This window comes from Podarcis tiliguerta (assembly GCF_965153285.1).
Source record: "Podarcis tiliguerta genome assembly, chromosome: 1".
Taxonomy (NCBI): domain Eukaryota; kingdom Metazoa; phylum Chordata; class Lepidosauria; order Squamata; family Lacertidae; genus Podarcis; species Podarcis tiliguerta.
The window spans coordinates 130,283,390-130,295,748 of NC_139534.1; the positions used below are offsets into that span (position 1 = coordinate 130,283,390).

Consider the following 12,359-nt stretch of genomic DNA (forward strand, 5'->3'; position numbering starts at 1 on the left):
CTGTCGAGGTCATGCTGACTATAAAAGTAAGGCCAGAAGGAGCCTGGGTTTCACTTTCACTTTCTATCTCTTTTCCTTCTAGTGTGGTGTTCTGTACATACTATATTTAGCGTTAAGGTTTTAGACTTACAGTGGTACCTTGTGTTACGGACGCGATCTGTTCCAGAGGCCCGTCCGTCTTGTGAAATGCCCACAACTTAAAACACTGCATCTGCGCAGGTGTGCAGTGCGATTTGGTGCTCCTGCGCATGCGGGAAGCGCAATTTAGCACTTCTGCACATGCTCGAGTGGCAAAACCCGGAAGTAACCCATTCCGGTACTTCCAGTTTGCCGCGGGACATAACGCAAATAGATGCAACATGAAGCGGACACAACATGAGATGTGACTGTATTATTAGTTATTGTAAGTTTAAGTTAAGTCTGCTGCAACTGGATTTCTTATGTACAGCACCAATCCTGAATGTATTGGACCTGTGACCATTATGCTCATTTGCCTTCAGTAGCAGTAAAGCTCTGCTGGTAAAGGTAAAGGGACCCCTGACCATTAGGTCCAGTCGTGGCCGACTCTGGGGTTGCGGCGCTCATCTCGCTTTATTGGCCGAGGGAGCCGGCGTACAGCTTCCGGGTCATGTGGCCAGCATGACTAAGCCGCTTCTGGCAAACCAGAGCAGCGCACGGAAACGCTGTTTACCTTCCCGCCAGAGCGGTACCTATTTATCTACTTACACTGGTGTGCTTTCGAACTGCTAGGTTGGCAGGAGCAGGGACCGAGCAACGGGAGCTCACCTGTCACAGGGATTCGAACCGGCGACCTTGTGATCAGCACATCCCAGGCTCTGTGGTTTAACCCACAGCACCACCCGTGTCCCAGTAGCAGTAAAGCTCTGCTGGATGAAATACAATTGCTTCTGATCTATTTTGGGGGGAACCCTACAACGTGTTTAAGTTTTTACTCTGCTAACTATATGTTGGAATCTGCTCTGGATCAATATTGAGTAGAATTCCAACGACAACATCACGGTGGCAAGGCCCTGTGTGAGAATAGCCATAGCTAATGTGGTGGACAAAATTGGCACTGTGTTTTTATATTGCAAACTGCCCTGTGATTGTCAGAAGAAGGGCAGCATAGGAATTTAACAAAAATAGATTTTCTAACATCAGTTGCATTTGCCTTCCTGCTCCGCCAACAGCTCATAGACCCCTGGTTCACCGTATCAGACTGTAGCAGGGAGAGGGCACTGCAGGCAAGCTCCCAGACCCTGGCTGCCTTCCAGGAGAACTATCAGCTCCCCGTGAGTTTCCTTCTCTTCACCTGCTTGCCAGCTGCTCAGTCTGCCCATCTCTGCCCACTATCCCAAAGACTCCAGCGGGTGCAGAATGCTGCAGCGAGGCTCCTCATGGGGTCCCTGCCATGGGAGCATATTCACCCAGTGCTTTTCAAGCTGCACTGGCTCCCGGTGGAGTACAGGGTCAGATTTAAGGTGCTGGTTTTGACCTTTAAAGCCCTTCACGGCCTAGGACCCTCGTACCTACGGGACCGCCGCTCCCGGTATGCCCCACGGAGAGCCTCAAGGTCCATATATAGCAACCCCCTAGTGGTCCTGGGCCCTAAGGAAGTCAGATTAGCCTCAACCAGAGGCAGGGCCTTTTCAGCACTGGCTCCGGCCTGGTGGAACGCTCTGCCACATGAGACCAGGGCCCTGCAGGATCTGATTTCTTTCTGCAGGGCCTGTAAGACAGAGTTGTTCCGCCTGGCCTTTGGCTTGGAGTCAATTTGATTCCCTCCCCCTCTTTCTTTTTTCTTTTTCCTTTCTCCTCCTGTGACGAGGCTGCATTTTAATATTTTAATGTTTCAATATTTTAATTGTTGTATTTTAATCTTGTTTTTATGTTGTATTCATTCAACTTGTTTTTATTATTACTTGTTAGCCGCCCTGAGCCCGGCCTTGGCTGGGGAGGGTGGGGTATAAATAAAAATTATTATTATTATTATTATTATTATCATCATCATCTGTAAGCAACACCATTAAAATGCAGTCTTAAAAATGACATAAAACAACTCATGCTCGCAGAAATGTATTGTGAACGGCTCTGAATGTTCACATTTTTGCAAGGATTTCTACCCCCTCCCCCCAAAAAATATAATACATTTTCCCTCTTACTTTCACTGATATGTCCATGTTTGTACACACTCCCCCCTAATGTTTCCACACTTGTACACGTTATTTGGGCAGATAATTTCAGTGCAAAATTCAGAGAAGTGTGACTTATGAAAGTTCACGCATTCGTTCGAGAGGGGCGAATCAGGTAGCTTCTCGTTGAAAGTCAATCAGAATCAGATTTCTCCCCAGCCCTGGTCACCATCATCCATCTCACAAGTGGCGTGGAGGGGGGACCCCCTGTCAAGAGGTCCTACACAGCACGGCAGAGACACATGCTCGACTGGAATGTTCTCTCCCACCTGGTCTGTTGGGAGCTTCAAAAGCTTTTTCCAGCCCGAACATCACAGCAACTGATACCAAGAGGCATCAACACACTTCAGGATCAGCAGAGTCTAAGCAGTCAGCGTTCAGACTCAGTAGCGCAGCTTTTCGGCTAAACTACGTTTATTTACATATACTGTATTTTTCGCTCTGTAAGATGCACTTTCCCCCTCCTAAAAAGTAAGGAGAAATGTGTGTGCATGTTATGGAGTGAATGCAGGCTTCGTGGGCTATCCCAGAAGCCAGAACAGCGAGAGGAAGCGCTGCGCAGCTCTCCCTCTCACTGTTCTAGCTTTTGGTTTAGCCGTGTGAAGCCTCCACAGGGCAGTGGAGAGCCTTCATCCCGCTGCCCTGCGGAGGCTTTGCGCAGCTATCCCTGGCTTTTGTGGGAGGTGGGGGAAGGGACTTCCCCCACCTCCCAGAAAAGCCCCCAAGAGCCGTGCTCCCTTTAAAGAGCACGCGGTTCTTGCGGGAGGTCGGGGGAAAGCCAGGAGACTTGCTTTCGCTGAAGCCAGGAGAGCAAGAGGGATCGGTGTTCACCGATCCCGCTTGCTCTCCTGGCTTCAGGGATAGCCCCGCAAAGCCTCCTGAGCGAAGAGGAAGGAGCGCTCCCTCTTCGCTCAAGAGGCTTCTTATTTCTTGTTTTCCTCCCCTAAAAACTTGGTGCGTCTTATGGTTGGGTGCGTCTTATAGAGCGAAAAATATGGTACACACTTGGAGCATCTTAGAATCATAGAATCATAGAGTTGGAATAGACCACAAGGGCCATCGAGTCCAACCCCCTGCCAAGCAGGAAACACCATCAGAGCACTCCTGACATATGGTTGTCAAGCCTCTGCTTAAAGACCTCCAAAGAAGGAGACTCCACCACACTCCTTGGCAGCAAATTCCACTGTCAAACAGCTCTTACTGTCAGGAAGTTCTTCCTAATGTTTAGGTGGAATCTTCTTTCTTGTAGTTTGGATCCATTGCTCCGCTTCTCTGGAGCAGCAGAAAACAACCTTTCTCCCTCCTCTATGTGACATCCTTTTATATATTTGAACATGGCTATCATATCACCCCTTAACCTCCTCTTCTCCTCTTCTTGACTCAGCTCCTTCCTCTTCAGCATCAGGCAGCAAAGAGGGAGAACAAAGGGACAAATGTCCTACAACCCAGTAATAAAAACATCCTGTCTCCTTCACTTCCCACAATGTGGAATGAAAACATACACCGTCATGTGATATAAACAATCCCATGACTGCAACACGGGGAAAGAATCCGAACACCCCCCACCCAAAAAAACCTCCCGCCTCTGTTGCAGGTCATAAAGATCAGGCAGGCTCAAATGAACAGATTTTTTAAAATCTTTCTTTTTCTGTAGGATGGAGAAAATTTCCAGCAGTTTGGGTCGCTGGTTGCATTCCTTGCCCCCTACACCTGTGATGGTTCTGTCAGATGCCGGCAGTGGGCTGCGCAGTGCATTAGTTGCCTTTTGCACATACAAGGTGAGGATGTTTTGAATGGGGGCTGTGTGAACCCCCAGCCTTCACTCCCCTTTCTGATTGGTTGGTTGGTTAGATTTTGGTTGGTTACTTATCAATGACTACTAGCAGTGCTTTTTTTTCTGGGGGGACGCATACCCCTAAACATTTTGTGAATCTTTGTACTTTTTTAAAAATAGTCTTTTTATTAAATTTTACAAATTTGTATTCAACAGTCATCAACAATAAACACAAAGTGTGAAAAAAATCCATTTCCCCCCTCCCCCAATGACTTCCCTCAACTCCCCCCCCCCGTTGTTTTCCCAAAAAATTTACTACTTCTATATCTTGATTTCATAGCCTTCTACATAAGTGCTCTTAGAAATTCTTAATTTTATACAATACCGTTCATCCCCTATATTATACTTGTATATTTTCATATCATTATTCCAACTTTTTTACATTCATTTTGCTTAGTTTCATTCATTTTGCTTTAGCCAAACCCTGCGAGTGAGTCTAGTTCTTTACAATATTGCTGTAAGTACAACATGAAAGGATTCCAGTCCTTTTTAAAGTCTCTGTTATTGTTATCTATTAATCTTCCTGCAAGTTTTGCCGTTTCAGTATATTCCATTGGTGAATCTTTGTACTTTTGTCCATTTACTGTTTTGATTTCCCACCCCACCCCCGATTTGAACTATAAAATGATGGTTTTCTTGAGTCAAAATGAGTAGCACTGGCTACCAGCCATGACAGCTGTGTTCTTTTTGCACAGCTAGAGGCAGCAATGCTTCTTAAGACCTGTTGCTAGAAACCAGAGGAAGGGGCCTGCTTCTGGGTTAACAACAACAACAACAACAACAACAACAACAACAACATATTATTCTTTGAAGGAGAACTACTTGAAAACGATTTACGGGTGGTATTAACTCTGAGTAGGGACGCGGGTGGCACCATGGTTTAAACCACTGAGTCTTGGGCTTGCCAATCAGAAGGTCGGTGGTTCGAATCCCTGCGACAGGGTGAGCTCTCGTTGCTCGGTCCCTGCTCCTGCCAACCTAGCAGTCCGAAAGCACATCAAAAGTGCAAGTAGATAAATGTCAGCATCGCCCCTGAGCCAGTGCCACTAACTGGACTCATCCACTTCAGCCCCGACTGGGCTAGGCGAGCTAGGTAGCACTTCCAGAGACCACCTTCTGCACAGGAACAGGTCAAAGTGCTGTGGACTCACAGCTTAGAGTTGTGAGCACTGGATTCACTTCCACAAGCAGACAGTCGTCGCACAGCAGAGTACAGCAGAGTCTAGCAGAGTATATAAACAACTCGGAGAGCAGCTCTGTAGAATATCTTCTTTATTCTATCTACAACTATTATACAACTACATACAGAGCTAAATGAGCCTAAGCATAAATGAATGCTAAACCGCACTGAGTGTCTGCAGCTGCTCTTAGCAGCAACCTTATCTAAACACACAATCTCTAACTAACACTCTCCGACACACTGACTGACTCACTCACTGACCAACTTTTTGATGTGGTGCTGGAGCAGAATAAGTAGAGAGCAGAACACGCCTCCTCCTCTCTGCAGAATCAGCAGACTCCTCAGGAGATTCTTGGATATGGGAGGGGTGAAATCTCCTCAATAAATAGGTACCGCTCCGGCGGGAAGGTAAACGGCATTTCCGTGCAATGCAGTTCAAAAGCACACCAGTGCAAGCAGATAAATAGGTACCGCTCTGGCGGGAAGGTAAACAGCGTTTCCGTGCGCTGCTCTAGTTCACCAGAAGTGGCTTAGTCATGCTGGTCACATGACCCGGAAGCTGTACGCCGGCTTCCTTAGCCTGTAAAGTGAGATGAGTGCCACAACCCCAGAGTCGGTCCCTAATAGTCAGGGGTTCCTTGACCTTTACCTTTACTAGGCTTGCTAAGATGTATAAGACTGAATCAGATAAGTGCTGGAGATGCAAAGAAGTTGAGGAAACATTCTTTCATATGTGGTGGACTTGCAAAAGGGTAAAAGAGTATTGGGAAATGATCCATAATGAATTGGGGGGGGGTGTTTAAAAGCACCAAATTTTTCGCTCTATAGGACGCACTGGAGCATAGGACGCACCTTGTTTTAGAGGGGGAGAACAAGGGAAAAAAATTCTCCCCCTCTCTGCTCAGCGCTCCTTCAGCGAAGCAGCAGGAGAAACGGAGCCCCTTCCATTTCTCCTCCCGCTTGGCTGAAGAGGCGCTGCGCAGCTCTCCCTCTCTGCTGAAGCCAGGAGAGTCTTGCTCCCCCAGCTTCAGCAAAAGGAAACCGAAGCCTCCGGAGCACAGCAGGAACTCCGAAGGCTTCAGGCGGCTATCCCTGAAGCCTGGAGAGCGAGAGGGGTCAGTGTGCACAGACCCCTCTCGCTCTTCAGGCTTCAGCGAAAGCAACATGTAGCCTCCGGAGAGCAGAGGGAGCGCTCCCTCTGCGCTTCGGAGGCTTCGCGTTGCTATTGCTGAAGCCAAAGAGCCTGCATTTGCTCCATAGGACGCACACACATTTCCCCTTAGTTTTTGGAGGGGGAAAAGTGCGTCCTATAGAGCAAAAAATATGGTACTTTGCCCAAAAAACCAGAGTCCTTTCTGTTGGGGATAATTCAGACTGAGATTCCCAGATGTCAAAAAAGGTTATTTATGTATTTCACTACTGCGGCCCGTGTCTTGTTAGCCCAAAAATGGAAAACAAGCAAGGTCCCAACCAAAGAAGAGTGGCAACTTAAGTTAGAATATGTGCAGCTTGCAGACTTAACATATAAAAGCACAAGAAGAATAAAAGAACAAGAAGAACATACATTTAGAGAAGATTGGAAAACGTTTATTGAAAATATGGGAAATAACTGTGTACAGCTAAAAACGTTGGCAGCATTAAGATAAATTCAACAGTGTAAATAGGTTTTGATGGATGCAATAATGGAATACTGAATGGTATAGTTTCTGTAAAATACGCAGGGATTTATGATATGTAAAACGAACCATGGAAAGAGAAGAAGGGAAGTCATTGATATCTTAAAGATGTAAAAATGAGTACTTTAAATTGTGAGTAACTTCCCACAACGGAAGTGGCGGACAGAGACATGTGTAAGCATTATTTACGGGCATTTATTCAGCATACCGTAGTTCAGGAACAAAGGAAAAACATGTCTGCTTCCCTTCGTGTCCAAGCACACAGCAGTATAGCAAAAGCAATATACAAACGGAAGTTCCCAGCAGACTGTGCTGGAAGTAAACAGGCATGTGACACACAACAGTCATGCCTGTTCCTTTGAAGGTGGAACGGAACTATATCCTAACACTCCCTTCTTGCCTTTTCTTTCCCAGCTCAGTCAAAAGTCACAGCAGAGGAGGAAGAAGAAATGCTGGCTGCCTGTCATGACCTGAAGGCAGAGGTCCCCAGCGCTCTATACGAAGCTTCATGCAGAATGGCCAAGGTGAATTTCCCAATCATTTGGGTAACATCTGAGGACCAGATTTCATTAAATCACAGAACTACAGAGTTGGAGGGGACCCCAAGGGCCATCTTAAGGTCCATAAATAGCAACACCCTAGAGGTCCTGGGCCCTAAGGAAGTCAGATTAGCCTCAACCAGAGCAAGGGCCTTTTCAACACTGGCTCCAGCCTGGTGGAATGCTCTGTCTCATGAGACCAGGGCTCTGCGGGATCTGATTTCTTTCCGCAGGGCCTGTAAGACAGAGTTGTTCCGCCCGGCCTTTGGCTTGGAATCAACTTGATCCCCTCCCCTTCTTTCCTTTTTTCCTTTCTCCTTCTGTGATGGAACTCCTATTTGGGGACTTCCCTGGCTTTTTTCTGGCCCATGTAGGACCAGTTTGGATAGTTAGCCTTGGTGAAGACTTGACGTTTTCATCCCCCCAAAAAGTTTTTGATTTGAGTTTCTACTGAAATTGAGGCTGCAATTTAATGTTTTAATGTTGTATTTTAATCTAGTTTTTAAGTTGTATTTCAATCAATTGGTTTTATACCTGGTGTTAGCCACCCTGAACCTGGTCTTGGCTGGGGAGGGCGGGGTATAAAATATTATTATTATTATTATTATTATTATTATTATTATTATTATTATTATTTCCAACCCTGAGAAATGCAGGAATCAGAGATGAAGAATCCGCAACAGATTTCCATCCAAGCTCTGTTTTAAAACCCACCACCTTCAAGGGAGGACATGCCACTTCCATTTCTTTGACGATTTCCCCCTCAAGGGTCAGAATGAACTGCAGTTGCATTTCAGTGCAATTGTTATTGTGATCATAGATTCACAATCCTGGCGTTTTCACAGGTGGTCAGCGTGCATTTCCCACCAGATCAAGCCCTGGATTTCATCGAGGTCATCCTGGAAGACCTGGTGTCCGGAAATGAAATGTGCGCCATTTCTGCTGGCCGCTGGCTGCTAACCATCCTTTGGGACTCCGGAGACGCTATGGGAGCGCAGGTGACCACTTGCAACAATGGGGGTGTAGCCTTATTGGAGTTCACCGACTGGGTCTGCGTTGCTCCGGGACAGGAGGAAGGAAGTCAAATGACACCAAGGTTGATTCCAAGAAGGAGTTTATTCTGCTCTCTGGATAGCAGAAGGCACTTGTGTGATCAAGTCCACAGCAAGTCCAAAGAAACGACAAGTTTCATGCAGTATATATATCCTCCAGGCACCCTCTCCCTCCTTCCCATATAAATCCAACCACGTCAGCCTATGTACGCAGGTTGACATCACATATGTTCTTGCTCTGGTATTCTTAACCATAAAAGGGAATTCCTTCCTGTACTTCTGACCATAAAAGGATCTTCCTCTTCCTACTCTTACCTTGGAGGAAGAGGTCTTCATCTCTGAGAACACGCTCTGGCACTGTTCCCAGATTAGGTCTGTGTGTCTTTTGTGGTCAGCACATAAGATAAGGCACAGACACATCATCCCTGCTCTACTGGAACTTGGCAAGGTCACTCATTGCTGCCACGGACTGATAAGGGAGAGAGCTTCAAGCTCAGCCGGGTTTTTGTTTATACATTGACTCAGAGCTCAAGTTAATGGATTTTAGCTAAGGAAAAATGGGGATTTTGGTGCAGTTTCAAACTGCCTGCACAGTCAGTTTGGGGTTTGGCAAACCCATTCCTTCAGGGGGGCTTTCATAAGCTTTGTTTGACATGTGTCGGACAAGTCTCCAAAGGCACCAATCTACAGTTGATTGTTGGAGCAGGCTTTGGCTGGTGTGGAAACTTAGCTTTAGGTTTTGAGCAGAGGCAGGGATTGTGTTTCACAGTCCTGGGGGGGGGCACATGCCAGTTGTGGGTGGGGCTGGATGGGCAAGTTGGCTGAGTGATGGATGCTACTCTCACCTTCGCACATTCTGCCCATGCAAAAGGATGCTCTTCTGACACATACCCATCACTCCAAAAGATCCAGCCAGGTAAAAGCTCTTGCAGAGGACACAGAGCAGATCCAGGGAGGGGGGTGGCCGTGTAGAAGGGGGTGTGGCCAAAGAGAACCCTGGGGGCCAGGTAGAGAGGCTTGGGGGTGCATGTGATCCCCATGTGATCCCCTCACCCTTGTTTTCGAGCATGAACATAAACCGAAATTAAATTTTGACCTAGCCAGCATAGCACAGCAGAGCCCCACTGGGTCCTGAATGAAGTACAGTCGTACCTTGGTTTCCAAACGGAATCTGTTCGACTTCGAAAACATTCAGAAACCAAAGCGTGGCTCCTGCAGCCAACTGGAAGCCATGGAAGCCACGCCAGATGTTTGTCTTCCAAAAATCGTTCAAAAACACTCACTTCCAGTTTTTGATCGTTCGGGAGCCAAAATGGATGAGTTCCAAGGCGTTAGGCAACCAAGGTACGGCTGAACTTGGTTTTACTTCTTCAAAAACAAAGCAGATACTCTTCCATTGAGCTACAGCCTTTCCCCCAAATAAGATTGCAATGTTAATCTATTCGTGGTGTGCACATTCCTTGGACCAACCCACTCCCTTGGGCTGTATAAGAGTATAGAAATATAGGGCTGGAGAAATGCCTCTCTCTGAAACCCTGGAGAGCCATTGTATGATAGAGAGCCAGCAGGCCTAGTGGCCTGGCTCAGGACAAAGCAGATTCTTATGCTCCTTTGTTCAGATAAAGCAGAGTAGCGTTAAATTTCTAAGAAGGTATTTGGAATTTCTAGAATGCAATTGACTCATATGAGTGGGAATGCTGATAGTAATGCATGCACCTGAATTGCTCCTGTCAGGTTTCAGAGATCCTGGACATTTTCTACAGCCACTTGCCCACCATCAAACAGGAAGATCTGCGGCAGGTCCTTGTGGAAGCTGTGGCTGCTGTCTCCCATTTCCACCTGGACACCGTGATCGAGAGCCTATTCTGCCGCCGCCTCCCGATGGACAGGTGCATGCCAGCATTAAGCTGAGGCTTTTGTACATTTGGGGGGAGACTGCATCTGCATTTCAGCCCACAAATTGGACCCACTGGGTTTAAGTGAGCGGTGCTTGTGGGAAAGCAAATCCTCTTCAACTTATGTGTTGTTGCATTGCAGTGAAACAGGTGAACTCTGGAGGTCCCTAGGCAAAGACCCTTCCCAGGCCTTACTGATTTTATGCAAGTTAGCGGCCAGGGTGGCAGAGCCTTCATGTCTGGAAGCCCCTTTCTCCTCAGGCAGCGATGAGAGCATGGAATTTGCAGATGAAGGACCTCTCAAGGTGAGCGAAAAGAAGTGAGGAGCAGTTGAGAAACAGGGAGGGATTCTTAGAGAGGAGAGATTTCAGCTCGCTTAATGTAGACTGAAAAACATAAGAGCATCAGGAGAGCCTGATTACTGGGGTAGCCTCACACGCACCAGAAATCTGATGGGGGTTTTTTGTTCTTGGTTGAAGAGGGAAATATAGGTATATATGAAAAAGAGAATTCCAGGATGCCTAAGATGATGATGAGCCTGGATAGCTCAGTTGGTTAGACCATGGTGCTGATAACACCAAGGTTGCAGGTTCGATCCCTGTATGGACCAGCTGCATGTTCCTGCATTACAGGGGGTTGGACTAGATGATCCTCAGGGTCCCTTCCAACTCTACAGTTCTGTGATTCTAAGATCCAGGTTTGGGGCAAGTACTCTTTGGTGAGAGAACTCCAGCAAAAAAATTTCCCTCCTAAGTTGTTTCCGAAGTCCCTCTCTTCTCTCCTAGCATAGAAAGAGACCACACATTTGGTAAGTTAAAAATGCTTTACTTACAAACCCTTCCAAGGTCACATTCATGTGCTTTTCCATACAGCACACAGAAAACCAGGTAGTCTTGAAAGTGGACTCTCCTTCATCAGAGGTTTTTCAGCAGAGGCTGGATAGCTGCCTGCCAGCAATTATTTAGCTGTGATTACTGCATTGCAAGAATTTGGACTAGATGTCAGGGACTGGGCAAGGAGGAATGGTGGAGACCGCCTCCCCGGCCTGACCCTTCCAGAGAAGAAGACGACAGTTCAGAATTACAACAGGGGTTTGAGGGAGGTTCACAGCTCAGAGGCAGATGAGGGGGGGGAGAGCTGGGAAATAAAGGGAGATGAGGAAGAGGAACCACCAGGAGGACAACAGCTGATGGACACAGTGTCCTTAGAAAGCATTCCAGACCCGACCCTCCCAGAACCCGGTGAGCCTTGAAAGTAGGAGAGCAAAGAGCTCAGAAGCAAAGGGCCCTCAGCACCACCCATAGAGATTGTTATGTACTGAGTTGAATAGGATCCAAACTGCAGCAGTCTGATTAGTCCTAGAACAATAGGATCAAAATTGCAGCAGTCTGATTGGTCCTAGAACAATAGGATTCAGAATGCAGCAGTCTGATTGGTCCTAGAACAATGCAGCAGTATGATTGGTTGGCAGGAACCAACCAATCATGCTCCAGATATAAGTGAATCCACAACCTGATTTGCTTACAGTAGAATTCCAGAATTAGCCAATCATGTGCAGCCCATTGTGTAAATAATGTATATAAAGCAGATACTTTGAGGGGACATTCATTCATTCCTCCTCACCACTATGAGCTGAATAAAGAGCATGAAATCACTTTGCGACTCTGAGTATATTTCAGAGATGATGATGAATGAGGAAGTGGGAGGAAAAGGGGGTGGAGAGTCACTCAGGGCAACGCCATTACTCCAAGAGGCTGAGTTCCAAGCCTCTCTCTGTAAATATTGAATAAAAAGCAGATGGTAAGGACTTTTCCTTGTCTTATCTGTTCCTGGCAACCTGCTATGGGGTTGTTTCCTCTGCCGCTTGATACTAGATGTTGTTATTGTTGTTGTTATTTTATTTATACCCCGTTCATCTGGCTGGGTTTCTCCAGCCACTCTGGGCGGCTTCCAACAAAACACTAAAATACAATAATCTATTAAACATTAAA

General features: G+C 46.7%; 1 protein-coding gene across 6 annotated transcripts in view; it reads left to right on the forward strand.

Moving 5' to 3' along the window:
* The window catches only part of LOC310674347 (maestro heat-like repeat-containing protein family member 2B), a 90,293-nt gene that overhangs the window by 50,341 nt on the left and 27,593 nt on the right, over positions 1-12,359 (forward strand). For 4 of the 6 annotated variants that reach the window (XR_014509543.1, XR_014509544.1, XM_083433501.1 and 1 more), the window contains exons 27-32: positions 1,191-1,292; positions 3,847-3,970; positions 7,297-7,406; positions 8,267-8,419; positions 10,208-10,362; positions 10,511-10,673. Coding sequence is in view for 3 of the 6 variants with exons in the window: in XM_083433501.1 (XP_083289627.1) it covers positions 1,191-1,292; positions 3,847-3,970; positions 7,297-7,406; positions 8,267-8,419; positions 10,208-10,362; positions 10,511-10,673 (807 nt within the window). In the remaining 3 variants the exon portion in view is untranslated. The remainder of the gene's footprint in view (positions 1-1,190; positions 1,293-3,846; positions 3,971-7,296; positions 7,407-8,266; positions 8,420-10,207; positions 10,363-10,510; positions 10,674-12,359) is intronic. The other 2 variants (XR_014509545.1, XM_083433502.1) reach the window with 1 other exon arrangement.